At 29.9% G+C, this 21851-nt stretch overlaps 1 protein-coding gene across 1 annotated transcript in view; it reads right to left on the bottom strand.

Moving 5' to 3' along the window:
* Positions 1–1597: 1597 nt before the first annotated feature.
* LOC123014401 (zinc finger protein 768-like) overlaps positions 1598–21851 on the bottom strand; it is a 66632-nt gene continuing 46378 nt past the window's right edge. The window contains exon 3 of the mRNA XM_044413493.1: positions 1598–5711. Within this exon, the coding sequence (XP_044269428.1) occupies positions 4508–5698 (1191 nt within the window). The 5' untranslated portion in view covers positions 5699–5711 and the 3' untranslated portion in view covers positions 1598–4507. The remainder of the gene's footprint in view (positions 5712–21851) is intronic.

A 21851-nucleotide genomic window follows, 5' to 3' on the forward strand; every position in this document is an offset into this window, starting at 1 on the left:
TGTCGAAGGTTTAAGTTAAGTTTTTTACATAAACTGAGAGATTAAAGATAAAAGTTAAAAATTTAATAAAATCTTTATTACTCTAACAATTTAGTGTTAGAGTTGCCAAAATCTTGTAAAAACAAAGTTTTCAATTTAAAATTCTGCTTAAACTTTCAAAAAAACAAAAAAGGCTTCATTTTCGATGATTTTTCGGATTATTTTTAACAAAAATACGTTCTTAGCTGAAAAACTCTCGACAAATGGAAAATATTATAATTTTCGACTTAATTTGTTGATTTTTTGCTTTGTTTTAGTAAAACCTCGCGAAAAACCAAGATTTATATAATTTTTGGTAAAAAGAAAAACTATTTTTAGCCAATTGGTGGATTGTCGAATATTTTTTTGAAAAAATTTGACGAAATAATCAAATTTCTAGTTGAAAAACGTGAAAAATGCTGGAAGAAGTATATAATAAAATATAATATAATATAATATTCTTCCTGAAACAATTAAGTGATTTTTGACTCGGTATAGCAAAACCTCGAAAAAAACAGTTTTCAGTTTAAAAATCTGCTTAAACTTTAAAAATGTGCTAAAACTCACTAGAAATGCAAAAATATTATAATTTTTGACTTAACTTGTTGATTTTTTTGGTTAGTTTTACAAAACCTAAGATTTTAATACAAAAACCTGCTTAAAAACATTTCCGACAAATTTTTGTGGTTTTTGGAATATTTTTGTCTTAATTTTGCTCAAAAAATTCGCCTGAAACACTAAATAACAACAAAATCATTTTTTTTTTTGTTATTTTAACACGAAGAAAGAGTTTTCAGTTTAAAAATCTGCTTAAACTTCTAATAAAAGGCAAAAATAGCATCATTTGCCTCTTAAGTTAGTGATTTTTTGCTTTTTTTTTTAAATATCTTGCGTAAAACCTAAAATTTTAGTACAAAAACGTGTAACAATTTTTGTGCTTTTTGCCTTATTTTTGTCTTAATTTTGCTCAAAAAAATCGAGTAAGAGAAACAAAATGACAACAATATCATTTTTTATTAATTTTTATACGTGTTTGGATTTGCAAAATAAATGAAAAAACAAAGTAAGTCGAGCGAAACAAGCTACAATTGCGATTTTATTTTGTAATTTTTTAGCTTGTAAAATGAAATTTTTTTGCAAAAACGTGCTGTAACACTCAAAATTTCCTATCTTTGAGAAAAAAAATCGTAGTTGTGTGATAAATAGTTATTGAGAAAATCGCTGGTAAAGACAAAAAACTATCAAGAATATTGCGATTTTTTTAAAAACTCAAGTAATTCGATTTTTCTCAAACTCAGTTTTCTGAGACACTCTATATATTGTGATAGCTTTTAGGCGTTTTTACCATTATTGTTTGGTTTTATAAACAGAAAAAGGGTATTCTCAAATTGCTACGCCACTGATCTTCATCAAAATACAATGTGCATTTTTTTCAATTCCACGCTGTATAGCGTAATTATGAAGGGTCACCGAATTAAGTGTGCCTTGCACCTGCAAGTTTGATTACAATATTAACGAATATTTGGTCAATAATAAATTCAAGTTTTGAGGGGATCGGGTTTGCAATAAATGAGTTGTGTTTTGAGAATGAGATTTATTTCTTCTTTGACTAATAACAGAAGAGACGTTCAAAAAGTGCGATTCACAGAATCGTTCAAACTTAAATAGGTAGATAAAAAAATAACAAATTAAATAATTAAGTAGCCATGTCTTTGTACACGCAATAACATAAAACACTTTTCTGAAAAGAGAAAAAAAAGAAAATAATAAATATAGATAAATAAAAAGAGAGTTTGAAACCGACTGGTTTAAGATTAACAATGTGAATACTTATCTAATAAACTTACGTACAATAGTAAAAATAATTAAACATACGTTTAACATTAACATATAAACAAAGGTGTGGCACAAATGTAAAAATTTTATACATAGAGTATAGAAAAAAAAACAGGTAACAAATTGAATAATAATTTTAGTGGCACGAAACTGCTAAAATTCATACATTTTTTTCGAGAATGAGACATTTTCTCATCATTTTAAAATTCGATATCAAAAATATATAACTAATCAAGTTATTATTACTCTCGTTAAAATTAAAGTAGTAATAACGAAATGTACAAATATCACAGTATTCGTATTCTCGTCAAAATCTAAACATTACGTATCATTAAAATAATATTAAAGCATTTTTGTTCAAAACATAACAATCATTTCGTCTTTAGGCAAGGAAATTCAACATTTACAGGACACAAGCTTAACTAATCAAGTAAGTAAATCTACAAGCACTCGCAATTTACATTTTACAGCCTTCATTTCGAGTCTTAACTGATCAAAGTCTATTATCTAAAATACTAATCGATTTTTAGACAGCACACCCTTTTGGGAAAAATCGGCACTAATGGATGGATCAAGATTCTATCTATCTATGTTGATATGTTTAAGACCCTTGAAAATATTAAAATGGGACCCCATGGGTAGCGCAGCCCATCGCGGCTTCAAAAACTTTTAGGGTTCTTTATGGAGAAGTTTGCGACTTGGCTAAAACATAACCTCAACCAATGTTGCCACTTTTACACAAAAGACCCGTTTCAAAACATTTTTCTCGTTTTTTTTTATAAATTATGAGGTAGTTACACAAAACATAAAGTGCTCGAATTTTATTATAGACTTTTTCAGTGTAAGTACGTTTATGAATACGAAAAGTTGAAAAGTTTACATGAGTTAGTCTTGCAATTTTTTTTCTCTTACAATTTATAAATACAACAGGCACTGGGAGATTATTCGTAAAAATGTAAAAATCACTAACCTGTGACCGGATAATCAAAAAGTGTCCATTGTAACCTAAGTAGAAAATGGCCAATACAACTCTGATCACAATTTAGAACTAGGGTTAGTGGAACCAAAGACAGCGAAAATGCGATTTTTATCACAAAAAAACTACTCAAAAACAAAGAACTATTCAAGGCTTTTGGCAAGAATAAACAAATCAAAAATGTTGACTATTCTGTGATTTTTGTTCTCCTTTAAAATAAAAAAAAAACTCAGACTTGCAAATCACTAATTTGACTAAAAACACATCATTTTTGATATTCACATTTAAATAAATTCAAAAAAAGGATACAGAAATTTAGACAACCCTTTATTAAGAAAAATCTTTTTTGTCATTTTTTAAACCTTTCTTTTATCAATAGAGAAAAATTCTTGAACATTGACAGTTTTTTAAATGTTTTTTCTTGATTTTCTTTCAAAAACAAAAAATTTCAAGCCTTTTGTTGAAATGTTGACCATTCTGTGATTTTTGTTCTCCTTTAAAATGAAAAAAATGGTCAGACTTGCAAATTACTGAATTTCGAATAATTTGACTAAAAACACATAATTTTTGATATTTACATTTAAATAAATTCAAAAAAGGGTATAGAAATTTAGACAACCCTTTATTATAAAATATCGTCGAGTATAAAAGCGTCTTTGTTGTTTATTAAACCTTTTTTTTACTTTTTATCAAAAAAAAAACAAAACTTTAGCAAATAGAGAAAAATTCTTGAAGAGTGAGTGTTTTAAATGTTACATTGTTAAAAACCAATATATAGAGTGTTCGATAATGACTGTTTGAATTGGCAACATTTTGATTGACAGATATTTGACGTAACAAGATTGTAGATTCTATTATTGTTCTATCCTGTCAATGTCAATCAACCGGATTTATTCCAATTGTCCCATTTAAAAATAAAATTTAGCATTGCCAACTTAAAACAGTTTTTCCTAACCACCCTGTATTTGACCGTTGTGCAAACTTGTTTTTTTAACATGTCAACAAATTTATATAACATTTTTTTTAATCTTGTGTTTTTTTTGTTAAAAAACGGACAGTAACCGTTTTTTTTAATGTTGACTGTACATAACGAGAAACCAATATACAGAGTGTTTAAAAATGACTGAGTTGGCAACAAAATAAAAAATGGTTATGTTTTTGTATAATTTTTGTCAATATCAAACAACCGGAAGATACATCAGTTGTGCCATTTAAAAATAAATCAGCATTGCCAACTCAAACTGTTATTCTTGAACTAGAAAAACTAAAAAAACAACATTTTTAATGTATTTGTCAAAGTTTGTGCTAAAAAAATTACTTTTGACTAAAAATTTTGAAAGTAAAAAGATTATTCAATGTTGCCAACTTAAAGTCACAAGCCATAGTGAGCTGAAATTTAAATATTTCAAAAATGTTTTTAGTTTTTTTACTTTGTCAAAATTTGCACGCCCCTGGTTCCACTCCCACCTCGTGTAGAAAAACAAGTGACATAATATCTGGCTCGAGTTCCGCCACTGGCCATTTATTATTTGGCACAAAATGTAAAATATCGCTGTTTCGTCTAAACTGGCATGTCAATTGACGCACAATGGAATGAAATGAGATCTTTAGTGACCACACAAACACTGTAATATTGACACCTCGACTAGAATTTCCACCACAAAATTCCCCAAAATCCTAGTGATTTTCAGTCTTGACAGGCGTCACCAAATCCGGTTCGTACCTCGCATGCGTCCTCATATGTCTCGTGATCATGTCTCTGCGACATGCCGCATAGGGGCATTGGGGGCACTTGTAGGGCTTCTCCCCCGTGTGCGTCCTCTGATGCGTCGACAAATGATCCGAACGGGAGAAAACCTGCCCACAAACACGGCATGTATACGGCTTCACTCCCGTGTGTAGTCTCATATGCCTCGTGAGCATATCACTCCTAGCAAACGACCGTTTACAGACATCACATAAATATGCCTTGGCTGTGCTCTCGCCGGTATTTTGCCGACTTTTATGCCTCGAAGCCATGTGTTTGGCCAATCGGTCATGTAGACTAAACATTTGCCCACAAACGGGGCATACATATGCCACGTCAGACCCCGGAGGCATCTCCTCCACGACGGGGGACACCTCCAAATTGTACCGCGACGCCACTGACTCCTTCGTGGTGGGGGACGCAACATCGCCTTTGACCACCGGAACCGACACTGGACCTCTGAAGAGAGGGAGTGGCGAAGGGAGTGGTTTCTTCACCGAAAGATCCAATGGCGAGTCTTGGGGAAGTGTCAAAGGGTGTGGCCAGTTTTTCCAAAGTGGGAGGTCCGAATCAGAGTGACTGCGTCGTCGGAAAATGTCTGGTAGGTATTTGGAGTGGAAGTAGCGTTCGAAATTGCCAGAGGAGGCGGGGCTAGGGGCGGGGAAATACCGATCGTAGGGTGTGTGACCAACACCAGTGACGCATTGATAGCAAGGACATGACGTACGTTGAAAAGGGAGGGGAGGACTACAACTAGCATCGTCCTCTTTCAATCGCAAAGGACTGAAACTGATTCGAGGCGATTCGGTCGAACTGTGTGGTGATTTGTTACTAGAGCTTGCAGGACTGAAGACATCTTCGTCAAATTTGAAGACATCAGGAGTTAATTGTCTGTGTTTGGTGGTTTGTTCTTCGATGTTGTTGTTGTTGGGAGGTGAGGCGATTGAGTCATCATCAGGAATGTTGTCGTTGTGTCCTCCTGTTAGCTTATCCAGGACTTGGCTGAGTCTCTTCCGTTTCCGTTGTTTGGTACCTTGGCGGTGGTTGTGGTTGACGACCAATGGATGGTTGTTGTTGACTTTATCGGTGGAAGACTCAACGGCCGTCTCTGCCATCGTCATCCTTCTGCATTACCTGGAACAAAGTTGAGGTTAACGAAACTGAGTCTTGTCTCGCCGCGGGGTAAAAACTGGTAGTGCCGCCACCTGACCTCGTTATGATATATGAATGGGAACAGCAGACACGCACGAATTGCTACTTGGACGGAAGCACGTGGTGCAATGCGACGTCGGGGGTGGCAATGGCGATGCAGCCGGCGCAGAACTGCAGTGCCACTGCAAGACTTTTCGAATTGGTGCAGATAGCGAGGTTATTTAGTGCCGGCGGCGGCGGCGGCGGCGGCGGCGGCAAGGGACGTGACCCGAGTATTTATGATCGAAGACGCAATTAAATTCAAAACTACTAAAAATTATTACAGTGCTAAATCGTAAAAAATTCTTGAAGCACGAACCGAAACTGAGTGCTTTAATAACACTGAAGACTATCAATTAATTCTTATTTCAATTTGTCAACACTGGTTTATGCGTTACTATTTTCATCACAAGATGTGTTGTATAAAAATGGCAGGGCCGTACCCAAGGGGGCACTTTGTTATATAGTGTTAGGTGTTAAAAATTTAGTTTTTTTGTTATTTTAGTGAGTCAATTTTAAATTTTTGTGAATTAATTTTTCATGTGTTAAGAATATTTAAATTTAAGACAAAAGTATTTCGAAAAATGCTAAAATGCTAAAAAAGGTACGTTTCAGAATAGATAAAATTATAAAATTTGGTACCTTTATATGTACACCTAAACGAATGCCAAATAACAAATTTTTTAATCAGGGGCGTCCTAAACGGTAAAACAAATTTAATTTTTAATTTTTATGCTGTTTATGGTCTGTAACATAAATTTTTAAACCGATTTTTACTAAAAATCCGTAAATTGTATCGGAAAAACATAAAAGACCTTTTTTTGAATAACTATGAAATTTTGTTGCTGAAAGTGGCAAAAAACCACAGGCAAAATAGAGTAAATTTTTTACTCTAATCCTATCTAGTTTAGGAACCCTAATTAAAAATTTCAATATATTATTTTTGTACTTGTTTAGGTGTATAAAAGTTATCATCTGTACCAAACTTTGAAATTTTTTTCTAAAATGATTTCCGAAATATGGAAAAGATGCACCCCATGCGTAGCATTTTTCGATATATGTACATAAAAAAATTTTGTTTTAAAAATGAATATCCTATCTCCTGTTTAAATTTGTAACAATAAAAAGTATTAAAAAATTGTTTTATTTTTTGTTACTTTTGTGAGTTAATTTGTATTTTTTTATGTTTAATTAGGATCTCTTATTTCAATTTAAAATAAAAACGTGTACTTAGAGATTTTTGCTTTTTAATCCGCCTTCTTTCATTTCATTTTCATGGATCAACAAAAAACCCCCCCTCCCGAAATAAAATCCTGGTTACGGCCCTGAAAAATGGGATACCGTAACTGTCAAAAATGTGTAAATATAACAGTTATAATTGTCAAGGTATTTAATGGTGTATTATTTTATAACATTCCATATTTGCGAGTTTTTATCACTTTGTTTACTTTTTAAATATCTAACATTTAATCAAGAACGATAATAATCCATACTTAAAACGCGTCCTTTTTTCAACAAAAAATATGGTATATAATATGAATATGATATCACGTTTTTGCTATAAATGAAGTAATTAAAAAAAAACGTTAATTCAAGTTCCTAGTGACATACGAGAAATACGTCATTACATTCCTTGGTTGGGAAGTGATTTATGTAGGATTGTGCCTTTGTATACGTTAATGTTTAGAAAAAATGAGATTTTTATTATTTAAGCAAAATATGATTTCGACTAAATTTTAATACAATGTGATACAAACTTTGCTGGGAATTTCATTACAGTCTCAATGGTGCCAAGTAAGCTGAGCCTTCGGGATAATGTAATATTTCCCAACTCGGTTGTAATATACTATATTACCAATTCCTTATTCAAACAAAAACTTGACAACCATATAAAGAGAATAAACAACAATTATAATCCTAAGAGGGATTATCGAGGTTTATCAAAATTTGTCAAATAATGTGAAATAATTTGTCAAAATATTCAGTACATTCAATTTAAGAGTAAAAATTGTATCAAGGAGTTAGATTACGTTTAAATACACTCAAAAGATTCAAAGTAAAACGTAAAATCGGTATTTCATTTATTTTATTCCCGAGGGAATAAAGTACCAGATTATTACTCAAAAATGAGAGAATAAAACATCACTTTATTCTCTTGAGAGGAAAAATAGTATTTGATAATGTATTATTTTATTACATTCCATATTTCTGGAATTTTTATCTAACAATTCAATCAAGAAACGATAATAACCCATACTTAAAACACTTTATCTTTTTTTAAGAAAAACATGAAAATACATACGAGTATATGAGCAGAATTTTGAACAAATACAGGCTGTGTCAGAACTCGCTCCACAGAGAAAAATTCCAAGTAAGATACGAGGAACATGAAAAAAATATTTAAAAAATTCTATCTGTTTGACAATTGACATTTGACATTTTTTATGTCTATTTAATGATACTGATGTTTTTTTATAATTATTTAGTAAAGGTATAAAAATTTTGCCAACAAAAGCCACAAATAACATTAAACAGAGTTACAATTTAGGATACAGCTTCCTTATTTCCTCTTCTAATAGCTATAATTTTTTTAACACAAATAAATAGAGTGCAAAATTTAAACTCTCATAACTCCGAAATTTTTATAGATAAGAAGCGCTCTATTTTTTACAAAATGGAGAAGAATTTAATAGTTTCTCCCATTTAGTAAAAAAAAAATTACATTGAATTTTGGGGGTTTGTTAATTATTTTTACAATTATAAATACGCCAAAAAAGAGATCTAACCTTTTAAATTTTGAAATAAATAAAAATAATGGAGTTATCAATTTTTGAAGAGGAACGTGCAAATCCAAAAATTTCGTTGATAAATCTCAAAATTATTTGATTAATCCAAAAATACTTACATGTTTATTTTTATAATCAAAAATCAAATTAATGCTCTCTAAAAAACTCAATTTTTTTTTGATTAAATAAGCCAAAATCTATGACAGTAACTTAAAAAAACAAAATAGTTTTAACTACGTTAAACATGAAAACAAAGTAAAAAAACACACAACTTCTTAAGTAGATGGAATCGATTGGTAATTGAAAAAAAAGTAATTTTTTTTTTAATTTGACAATAATTATGAAGTGAAAAAAAAAACAATATTCTAAAAAAATTACATTTTGGTTAATTAAATTAACCAAAATTTTTACCATTATTGAAAAAAAAAATAAGGAAAAAATAGTGTTTAATATTAATTTAAATAGTGCAGTTGGTAGTGCAAAATGTCAATACCATTTATTATTTCAACTCTCAAAAAATTTGTTGACAAACTTTATAGAAAATTAATTCCAAGTGTAACTTTTCATCGCTTTTCAATTAGTGAAAAACTAAAGGTGTGTTTTGAGTAAACGATCGGAAACACTTAAAGGTTACGAATTAATTAATGCAAATTGGAGCATATGGCGATTTCCGATTGCTCATTACTCGCCTATCCGGTGTGAAATAGCTCGATGAAAATCTCTCTTTCTCTCTTTGAAAAAAAAAATGTATGATTTAGCTTGTGTGGAATTGGTGCAAACGTCGTTTAATAAATTTCTCGTCAAAGTAGTAAAAAATCGTGTGACTTAAAACGGCTCTTTCAAGACATCAATAAACGAGTAGCATTTATCTTTACATAATAGCAACCTCCAACAGTTTGAATAACAGCAGGATAACGTACAGAGAACGAGCTGCTTTTTGCAAGCGACTAAAGAATTTTGATGAGGTAATACCGATTCTTACTTCTTGTAGAATATTTAATAGTTAACTTATACATACGTAAGGTAGAATACATTCTCGTCGAAGTCGTTATATAGAATGCATTCTTACTCTTCTTTTGACTTTTATCTTATATCATTTACTTATTTACATGACGAAAGTTATTTACGACCAACTACTTCTCTATAAGCACAAATCAACTACACTTTATGTAAACTATTCCAAACTACAAAGAAACGCTAATGCAAGGTGCTAGTTTAACTTCAATTACCGTTCCATTAAATAAATCAAAAAATTTTGTGATAAAACTCAGAATGCGGGACCAATAAAACCGTTTTATTACACCACTATCACATACCAGCATCTTGACAAAAAAAAATTTTTTCAATTCACAAGAAAATTTTATTCTCAATCATGATTCGTACTCTCTTGGAGGTCGGGAAATTTGTTATTACATCCCGTGCTCGGGAAATAAATTATGGAAGGTCAAAAATTAATTTGTTGTATCAACTTTGAAAAATTTATGAAATTAGAAAAAAAAAATTCAATTTCTTGAAATCTTAAGGAAAAATAAAGTAACAATAAAAATAAAGAGCTTTTTACATCTAAAAATCGCAATTTTAAACATTACAATAAAACTTTTCAACCAACTAAATATTCTATTATTTTCTCCTTAAATGTTTTCAGATTTTAATGAAACAATCTCAAATTTCAAAGCCGAGAAATAAAAAAATTAAAATTTTCAAAAAAAAAATTCAAATAAATAAAAAAGGTCATTAATTCAAGTCAAAACCAACGAAAATTTTGAGAACGAAAAGAAAAAATCGTTAATTATTTAATTTCAAAACTAAAAGTTGCAAAAACAACAAGAAATCAGAAAAAATTGAAGTATTGAGAAAGTAAAAAAATAAAAATGGTGTTAACATTCAGTGTTGTACAAGGAGTTTGATCGAATTTGTTGGTGACTACATTTTTGACAGAAAAAAGCTCTTAAAACTACAACTAGTAAAAATATTAATAATATTGTTGTTTATTCCTAAGATACAAGTGAAGTAGCACAACTTTATTCTAAAAATGGTTACTGTGGTAATTTAGTTTTTTTTATCTTATTATTGAAAAAATTAATATACCACAAAACTTTTTTTTCTTCTTTGAGTCTTGTATTTTAGACACGATGCGTCAATAGAAGGTCTCGCTACTGCTCGCGGCGGCAAGCCGACACACGCAATTTGTTAAAAACATCAATGGCACATAATTACACTTTACTATTTTTAAATAATTCACGACCGTTTACAAATAAAAAATCAGCAACTAAAATAAAACATTTCAAAAAACTTATGAATCTATCTATAAGAGGAAACGTTGTTGTAAAAGTCAGTTGTATACAGGGTGTTTCAACGAATTTGTCCGTGACTACATTTTTGGTAAAAAAAGCTTGAAAAATTCAAAAATTAGAAGAACTCAACTTTTTGATATAAAGTAAAGTAATAATATAAATAGAGAGCTTTTTACATCTCAAAATTGCAATTTTTAACATTAGAGAAAACTCTTCAACCAACTAAACATTCCTTTGTTATTTTCTCCTCAAATGTTTCCAGATTTTAATTAAGAAACTCTGTAACAATCTAAAATTTTAAAATCAAGAAATGAAAAAAACTAAATTTTCTAAATATGTAAATAAAAATAAAAAAATCATTGAGAGAACCAACGAGAATTTTCAGAACAAAAAGAAAAAAATTGTTAATTATTTCATTTGGAAACTAAAATTTGCAAAAATTACAGAAAATCAGAAATTGAAAAATAGAAATTGAAGTCTTGAGAAACTATTTGAAATGAAAACAGAAAAAGAAACACAAAAAAAGACATAAAGTACATCTTTATTCTAGAAATAGTTACTGTGGTATTATTATTTAGTTAAGTTTTTTCTATCTTACTCGATATAATGGTCGGTCAATTGGTGATTTTTTATCTTAAAAAATGTTTGAAAAATTCAAGAAATTAGAAAAACTCAGCTTTTTCAAATCATTCAAATTCTTGCGAAAAAATAAAGTAATAATACATCTCAAAATTGCAATTTTTAACCTTAGAAAAAAACTCTTCAACCAACTAAATATTCTTCTGTTATTTTCTTCAAATGTTTTCAGATTTTAATTAAGCAACTCTGAAACAATCTCAAATTTCAAGATCGAGAAATGAAAAAATCTAAATTTTCCAAATATGTAAATAAAAATAAAAAGATCATTGAGATTAATTTAAGTCAAAATCAACGAGAATTTCGGGAACAAAAAAACGTTAATTATTTCAAAACAAAAATTACAGGAAATCACAAATTGAAAAACAGAAATTGAAGTGTTGACAAAGAGAAAAAAAAAATAAAAATAGAGAACAAAAATTTAAGGTTTTTTGGAAATTTGAAGACCGTGAATGATAAAAAAAAGAAATAAACCACAGAAAAGAAACAAAAAAGGCAAAAAAACTGCACCAATGGCGTTAACATTCAGGGTTGCAAAAGGCAGTTGTATACAAGGAGTTTCATGGAATTTGTCGGTGACCACATTTTTGACAAAAAAAATGCTCTTAAAACTACAACTAGTAAAAATATTAATAATGTTGTTGTTTATTTCTAAGATACGAGTAGAAGTAGTACAACTTTTTCTAAAAATGGTTACTGTGGTAATTTAGTTTTTTTTATCTTACATAATAATAACAATAATAATAATAATAATAATAATAATAATAATAATAATAATAATAATAATAATAATAATAATAATAATAATAATAAAAATTTACGAATGTACCGTTGTATTATACAGTGTTGTGAAAGACAGTTGTATACAGGGTGTTTCATCGAATTTGTCGGTGATTCCAATTTTGGTAGAAAAAAGTTCTACTAGTAAAAATATCTTTTCTTAAGAGCATGGTAGTGTATAAAATGACCTGTTACGGTGTGATATTCCATTAGTTTTTCCATAACAGCTGTTATGGTGTGTTGCAAATGTTCCCAATTGTTCATAATGCTCGATTAGAGTGCGTTATTGTTTGCAAAATTGTTAATTCCGGTCATGTCTCCCCATATGGCAAGTGGTCGCGGTGTTGAATCCCCGTTTCTTATTATCCCAATAATTCAAGTTGAGTTATCCTCGTCTTCGGCGTCCGCAAATTGCTTCTTAAATAATTCATAAACCGCCCGGACAGCGGTTTCGATAATTACATAAATACCTACGCCCGATTTCGAACAACGAAAATCATAAAGGTAATAATTTGAAGTGATTCTAACTGTACTAAATCTAATGGCCCATGTGGCCCCCCTTAAAATCGCAAAGGTCAAGTTTCTCTGCTTGAAGCAAATTTTGACCCAATAAAAGGTCCGATCTTTTGAAATGGGATAGACCGCAGACGTGATGCCTCCGGTCTTCGCATCACACAATTTGAAAGTTGGTAAGTGGAAGCGATCAAGTGTGAAATTATTGTTAACACCGAACAACGGCAGCTTAAAATAATGGATAATTTAGGATTTTTACACGATGATTCTCTCATATTAATTCGTTCGGTTTCTCCCGGTTTCCGTTACCTCTCTTAATAGGTTTTAATTTGGAAAATGTTGGAGGTAACGGGATCGGAATTCCTGCACTTATTTTCAGGATGCGAAGAAGCGGTGACATAATGGCAGCATTTCCGATCTTGTCACAATCATTGATCAAGATAATCATAAAAAGATAAGTGTTTGAAAATTAAAAATAACAAGAAAAAAATAATAAAACGACGAAACTTGGAATAATAATTATGAAAACTGCAAAAAAATTGTGTGATTGAAAGTCAAAAAGGAAATGAAAATTTGGAAACAGAAAAAATATGTATTTAAAGTAAATAATTGTCTATTTTTACAATTTTACTGCAGCTTACCTTCAAAAAATCAAAAAAATCGTAATTTTTCAAACTTGACTCAATAACCTTTTATGCACTTATTTGAGTCTTTAGGACCTCTAGAAATGTAAAAAACGTAAAATAGAACAATTTTAAAGATAATTTTTTTTTAATTTTTGTCGAGATTTTGGTCGATTTTTGGCACCTGGAGCGGTCTAATGCCAATAACTCCGGACTTATTGGAGCTAACCTCTTATATTGGGTATTGTTGGATAAAAAATTGAATTTGCTGTCATATATTAAAAAGTTCAGTGCTCTACGATGAATAGTTATCGAGAAAATTTCTGATAAAGTCAAAAATATCGAAAATTTAAATCCGACTATAACTTCAAAACACTACGAATTTTGCAGTTTTCTTGACGCCAATCGATTCCCCGGAACATTTTACATAGGTATAGGTCAAAATATTATGTCATTGAGACACAGTTTTGCCGAAATTTATAAAATAAAAAAAAGTAAAAATTTGTCAACACCCCCCCCTTAAAAACTAGTGTTTTTGAACATGTCTCAGATTCAATTTAAACCTATCTTATCCAACAGATTTTGACGCGCTAATTAAATTGAATTTTCTCTCATATACTAAAAAGTTCAGTGCTCTGCGATAAATAGTTATCGAGAAAATTTCTGATAAAGTCAAAAATATCAAGTTTTCTTGACGCCAATCGATTTCCCGGAACATTTTACATAGGTTAACGTCAAAACACTATATCATTAAGGTATAGTTTTTTCGCAATTTACAAATTAAAAAAACGGAAAAATGTGGCAACGAGAACAACGAGAATTCTTCGTCTGAAGAAGATATAATTAAAGTATCGAAACGTAGCGACAAATTTAATGTTTTATTTCCCTGTGTCCTATAAACCATCTTCTACGCAATCAGGCTGTAAAATTACAATTTTGAAATCCTGAAAAATGGAAAAAATTCTCAGCCACCGTTGATGGCATTTCTGCTCAGTTGTTCAATTACATTGTGATAAAGCGATCTTATCTAACGTCGATTGTAATRACGAAATTAACTAAAAAATCTTGCACCCATTTTTACTTTCTCCTCGACCAATTCCAACTAATAGCAAAAAATAACACTTATATTTTTCGGTGAAAAACGGGCAAAAATAATGCATTTCCAGATCTGATTTTGTAATTTTCTACTCTGCTGGGGAAAAAATCTTCCAAATTTTTTTAGCTTTTGTGGCTAAAAACGCTCTAAATTACTAAAACAAGAAAAATGACACATTTCTAAATCTAATTTTCAAATTTTCTCATTTATTTGGGCAAAATTGTTTGAATTTATTGTTAAAAACACTTCTAAATTTTTGTTAGTTAGTTTTTGTGGTATAAAATGCTCTAAATTCGAAAAATAAACCAAAATTACCCTAATTTTGTAATTTTCTCTTTGTTTCGGTTAGATTTTTTTAATTATGATTTTTTAAAACTTAGTTTTGTAATTTCAAAAACACGCCAATTTAGTTAGTTTTTTTTAGTATAAAATAGTCAAAATTCAAAAAATAAACCGAAAGTACCCTAATTTTGTAATTTTCTGTTTGTTTCGGTGATTATTTAATTATGATTTTTTTTTAAACTTAATTTTGTAATTTTAAAAACTTGCGAACTTATTTAGTTCTTTTGGTATAAAATACTATAAATTCGAAAAATAAACCAAAATTTCCCTAAGTTTGTAATTTTCTCTTTGTTTCGATATGATTTTATAAATTACATGTATTTTTTCGGTAAAACGCTCTAAATTTATCTAAATAATATTTAATAATAATGACATTTCAAAGCAAGTTCGAGAAAATTTCTGATAAAGTAAAATATATCAAAAATATAAATCCGCTTATAACTTCAAAACTATTACGAATTCTGTAGTTTTCTTGACGCCAATCGATTTCCCGGAACATTTTACATAGGTTTACGTCAAAACATTATATCATTAAGGTATAGTTTTTTCGCAATTTACAAATTAAAAAAAAAAATTGTAAACGAGAACAACGAGAATTCTTCGTCTGAAGAAGATATACTTAAAGTATCGAAACGTCGAGAAATTTAATGTTTTCTTTCTTCTACACAATCAGGCTATAAAATTACAATTTTGAAATCCTGAAAAATGGAAAAAATTCTCAGCCACCGTTGATGGCATTTCTGCTCAGTTGTTCAATTACATTGTTAGGTTCTAAAACGGTTCTTGGAGCACACGCAAGCCGGCATTTAGCACCCGCAATTACCGAATTTTTGGTACCGTTCATTAATGCTCGTCGACTGAAAATTTAATGAAGAATAATTGCAAGTGGTAGAGGCAATTAAGTCTCTAGGTGATCAATGCGTTCATTAAACTCTTTCAAAAACAGAGACAAATTGTTGAGTGCGAGTGTACGAAAAAACTGAAAAAAAAGGTGATGTGGTAGGCAGTTGTTTTTCTGAAATTGTAGTCGAACACGACACAAACTGGTAGCTTCTGTTGCAGGTGCTTGGACTACCAATAGCGATGTTTACTATAATTACACTTTAATAGGAGGCGGTGTACTGTAATGTATACTTGCACGATGCGTTCTTCATCTTTTAAATTCGAAACAACAAATAAACGATTTTCATCTCGGGACCAACACGCGAGAGGTTTTTTCTTTTCGCAATTTTCGAAATCTCGGTCAACACGAAATGAACCGAATTTGCGAAAACGCACTTTGCAAATCGATTCATCATCAAGAAATTTCTTTTTCTTTTTTCTTGAATTCATCTTTGTAATGAATGGGGCGTGCGAGTGCACCAGCCTACGCATTATTTTCTCCGTTCTAAGAACCAATTCGAGCGGATTTTATTCAAGACGCGGCGGTTAAGCGTTATTACAATTTACATTTCGTTCCATAATTAAATGAGAGATTATTTTTACTGAAACTTGACTTTGAAATGAGAAAGGTGGGCGTTGAAAAAATTCAGAAATATTCCCTTCAATAGAAAAATTCAAGATTTAACTTTTGCTTCTGAAATCATATTTTTTTCTACTTTTTTTCCACATTTTCTAGACGTAAAATCACGTGCTAAACACGTGGAGAAGGTGCTTATGCTTCTAGCCTTATTCTTAACTTTATTACTCAATATCTCAAAAACTATGCATCGTAGAGTATTTTAACTTGTTGCATTGTGTTCAGCGCGTAATTTTACGTCTAGAAAACTATATTTTAAGCGTTTTTACGACTTAAGGTAAATTGACTATTTTCACGATTTTACTACCGCTCACCTTCAAAAARTCAAAAAATTCAAAATTTTTTAAACTTGACCCAATAACATTTTATGCACTTATTTGAGTCTTTAAGACCTTTAGAAATATAAAAAACGTTAAATGGATCAATTTTAAAATTAAAAATTTTTTTGATTTTTGTCGAAATTTTGGTCGATTTTTGGCACCCGGAGCGGTCTAATGCCAATAACTCCGGACTTATTGGAGATAACCTCTTATATTTGGTACTGTTGGATAGAAAATTGAATTTTCTATGATATATTAAAAAGTTCAGTACTCTAGGATGAATAGTTATCGAGAAAATTTGTGATAAAGTCAAAAATATCTAAAATTTAAATCCGACTATAACTTCAAAACTACTACGAATTTTGCAGTTTAATTGACGCCAATCGATTCCCCGGAACATTTTACATAGGTTTAGGTCAAAGTATTATATTATTGATTCACAGTTTTGCCGCAATTTACAAAACAAAAAAAACTAAAAATTTGTTAACACCCCCTTAAAATCTAGTGTTTTTGAACATGTCTCAGATTCGATTTAAACCTATCTTATCCGATAGATTTTGACGSGCTAATTACGAATTTACCAACCACATTGGGCTATCTCCTTTAGTTTCGCCGTAATCGGCGTTTAAAAATTCAAATTTTTTTTGCGAGATATCAACTTGGCTTTGGCCTTAGTCGATAGATTTTGTTACGCTGATTACGATGGAGTTGGACTGATTGCTCTAAATCGAATAATTTGGCCATAATCGCCGTTCAAAAAGTGAAAATTGTAAAAATTGTGAAACTTTAAACGCGTTTTTCTACGAAACTATAGAACTTAGAGCAAACGGTTAAAAACCATTAAAATTAGCCTAAAATTATCTATTTACTGGCGCAAACCGGAAGTCGCTCCGGGTTATGGTTCTGGGTACAAAGGCATTTTTAGATTTTTCAAAAAAAAATCATATCTTAAAAACTATGAGTCCTAGGTCAAAACAGTTTATTCAGGCGTATTCTCCGGTTAATTTTACATATAGTACTAGTTTTTCATAAGAATAAAAAAATGTTGATTTTTGGTCAAAATAGGATATAGTGCTTATACCTTTAGCCTTATTCTTAACTTTATTACTCAATATCTCAAAAACTGCATCGTAGAGTATTTTAACTAGTTGCATCGTGTTCAACGAGTAATTTTACGTCTAGAAAACCATATTTCAACCGTTTTTACGARTTTTAGTAAATTGACTATTTTTACGATTTTACTTACTACTGCTCACCTTCAAAAACTCAAAAAATTCGTAATTTTTTAACTTGACGCAATAAGATTTTCTTTTTTAAATGGATCAATTTTTTGGATTTTTGTCGAGATTTTGGCACCCGGTTTATTGCCATTTCAAATACTTATGACAACTTTTAATTAAAAAAAAAAAAAAACAAATTTTGTGAAAGATGAGATTTCTGGGATAAGTCCGGGAGAGATGGTTCACATTTTGCAAAAAAACAGTTGTAGGGTTTTAAGTTTCCCACTGGGCCACCTCTCCCGCCTTTACCCAAATAGTTGTTATTTTGTGTGCATGTAAACGAGTCAATAAATCATCTAATTCTGGCACAGTAGTTGACACCTGTCTCTTGTTAAGTTAACAATAAAGCAAACTAGCAATATTATTAAGTGTACTGTTTTAGAAATTACTTTTGTCACGCAATCCCGCCCACAACACACTTATTATTATCAAGGTTGATGGCAATCGTCATTATTATGCTCAAAGACAGACGATAAAATGATTTATGTTAAACACATTCATGATTTGTGCGTAAAGTTATATCGCATGATAATTACAGCTATTTGCCATGTGCCGTACAATATAGTATGTACCTCAATGATAATGCTTGAATTCCAACACCTACTGCGATTCTGACTCAGCTAATTAACACCGGGGAAATAAGTCACTGGCGATGCCTCGACACGATTTCAATTAATTCCAAAGCTTCAGGATAACACTTATCTATATCATAGTGCAATTTGTACTTTACACACAAATTAATAATAACGGCGGCGGCACACTCTTTGCACACAATTAAGGAAGCTTAACAAATACAAATAATGCCGGTTTATCAACTATATTAAAATGTTTTCAAGAATTCAAAAAATTTAACTTCTTAAGCTATTGAGTTTACGAACAGACAAATAACTACTGTGAAATTCAAAATTTGGCATTAATTTTTTTAAATTTTCTACAAATGAAGTCACAAATCTTCTGCAAAGAAACGTATTTTGAGAAACATAATTTTGGGACAAAAAACTTGAACCGATTTTTACCAATTGTTTCGTGCTGCGGCCCCTTCCTACAAGTAAATTTTAAGTTTATAGCTAATTAATTAACTGAAACAAGAAATTTGTGTTTTTTCTTCAAACTGAAATATAAAAATGTTTTTGAAGATTGAAAAATTTCATTTATTTTTTCAAAAAATCAAAAAACTTAACTTCTCAAAGTACTGAGTTAAAGGACGGGCAAATAACTACTGTAACATTCAAAATTTTGTATTCAATTTTTTCTATTTTCTACAAATGAAGTCACAAATCATCTAAAGAGAAACGTATTTTCAGAAACATGATTTTGGGACAAAAAACTCTTTTAAAGAAAACTGAAAAATGCGGTATTAGGCCTGAATTAGGTTATTTTAGACAATTTCGAAAAAGTTAACTTGTTTTTCACTCTCAGTCAGAAACGAACTTATTTCAAAAGATTATAATTAATCGAAATACTCGTAAATCTTAGAACAAAATTCATCATGTGTTGCTTTAGCCACAAAAAAAATTTACAAAAGTTTGTAATTTGTAATTTAATGTTTTCATGCAATTATCTTGTTCAGAAATTTATTTGCAATGTGAAAATAAAAAACATTAATTTTAACACACTTTGTAGTAAATAACATTTTTCTAAATTTTTTAGCCACTGGCAACATTTGTGTCCAATTTTATTTCAATTATCACGTTTTTTTTCTAGAACTGGTGTTTGTCTGAAATATTAAAATGTTTTTGGAAATAGCAAATTTTTGAAAAATTAAAAGTATTGAACTAAATAAAGAACAGACAAATCACTTTAAATTTTTATTTTGTTATTTTCTACACTAAGATTCTAAAGAAAACGTATTTTAAGATACATACATTTGAGGCAAAAAAATCAAAGAATTGGAGTTCAAAACTTAAAATCTGACTAAGGAACTCAAAATTATCTAATTTGAAGATAAAAACTGGTGTTTTTTCGCAAAATTATAACATAGTAGCCTTCCAGTTTTGATTTATATCAAAATAGTGATGAAAATTTACAAAATTTACAATAGGGTTTTTATTATTTTCAAAATTTCAAGACAAAATGTTGGAAAAATATAATATAAATATAGATTAGCAGTTGCAATATCTTAAAAAAAAACAAACACCGTTAGAAAATTGCCCCAACCGCTAATTATGACTTGAAGCCGCCCAATTTGGTGAATCATCTTCAAGTTGTTAAGCAAAAAGTCAATTATTGCTTCTGGAAGTATCAAATCGGAATTTGGGTGGTATTTGTGGGTGTAAACATTCGTTTTACACGATTTGGTGTAACTTGATATTCAGAGAAAATTAACTTTGAAGATAACAATCTTAATTTTACGAGACTACATCAGTGGAAAAATCTCTAACCGCTTCTATAACAATTCCAACACAGTGAGAGATTTATAACATGTTTATTTATAACGGCGTAATAGAAATGTCTGCTCTGAATGAAAATGGGATTTGTAATTACCTGCCGCCTTTTAAAATAACACAATTAACGGGTTTAGGTTCGATTCGAGTGGGTTAAAAACCATCATTCATCATCACAGAGCTCGAAATTGGATAAAATTGGCAGAATCGCATTTTAGTTGCCATTTTTAATACTACCACAAAACCTAATTGCGAAAAATTTTTTGTTATTGGATTTTTATCAAGTTTTGTGAAGTTTTATTGTCATCTCTACAAATATTAAGAGATATCGATGATAAAAACAAATTGTTGAAAAAGGGAAAATTAGTACTTAAAATTAGAAACTAGAAAAAAAAAAGTAATTAAGAGAGTTACAAAAAAGATTAAATAATATAAGAACTTGAAGATTTCAAAATTTCGAAGAAACGAGTTTAGCACTGAATGCAACTAAAACGGGAAATAAAAGTAGAAAAAAGTACAATTTCAAAAACTTGAGAAGATGGAAAAATTGTAAAAAATTATTAGAATTCTCGAAAAAAAACAAATTATAACAAAAAGAAAATAAGGAGAATTACAAAAATTTAAAGGAAACAAAAATTAGACTGAAGAAAAAAAATTGGGACTCACACTCAAAGAATTGCAGCTTCAAAAACTTGAAGATTTGAAAATTTAGAAGAAACGGGTTTAGCACTAAATGCAAATAAAACGAACATTAAAAATAGAAAAAAGTACAAATTCGGAATTTTAAAAACTTAAAAATTGGAAAAATTTTGTACATTTTCGGAAAATGTAAAGTCAGTACTTATTTGATATTAAAAACTACTAAAAAGGAGAAATTAAAAGAATTACAAGAAAAAACAATGAAAAACTTAAATAAAAATAAAAAATAAACATTTAAAAATCACACTCAAAAAAAATTTGAAATCCACATTTAACATTTGCTCAAAAAAAAGAATTGCAGCTTCAAAAACTTGAAGATTTCAAAATTTCGAAGAAACGGGTTTAGCACGAAATGCAACTAAAACGAAAATTAAAAATAGAAAAGACTACTTTGTTTATAATAACATTATTTTTTCCCAAAAAAGCAAGAATTCTATATTGAACTTTTCTAAGTATAGTTTTGGCATTAAAACTCAGAATTTTGATCCTAAATTCATTAAAATAAAATTTCAGTTTATGGGCGTCCTTTTTTGAATATTAAAAACATATTGAAACTTTCGAGAAGTTACAATTTCTAGAAACTGATCGTAAAAAATTATTTTTGTTAGCTAATTTAGATATTCAGAAACGAGATTCCAACTTCAGTTTTTCTATTGTCAAATTTTCAAAACGTAGAGAAAATGAATAAAACTGGAAATTCTTCGTTTCAAGATCTTGAATTTTCTGCTGAAAAATTTAGTGTAGCTTAATGTACGTAGTTTACTTTTATAATGTGGAATTTTCTTTTCTTTTAAGCTCGCTTTTGTATTTG

The sequence above is a fragment of the Tribolium madens genome, unplaced genomic scaffold (assembly GCF_015345945.1).
Source record: "Tribolium madens isolate multiple individuals breed KSU strain unplaced genomic scaffold, Tmad_KSU_1.1 Scaffold_97;HRSCAF=244;Tcas5.2_LG3a, whole genome shotgun sequence".
NCBI lineage: Eukaryota > Metazoa > Arthropoda > Insecta > Coleoptera > Tenebrionidae > Tribolium > Tribolium madens.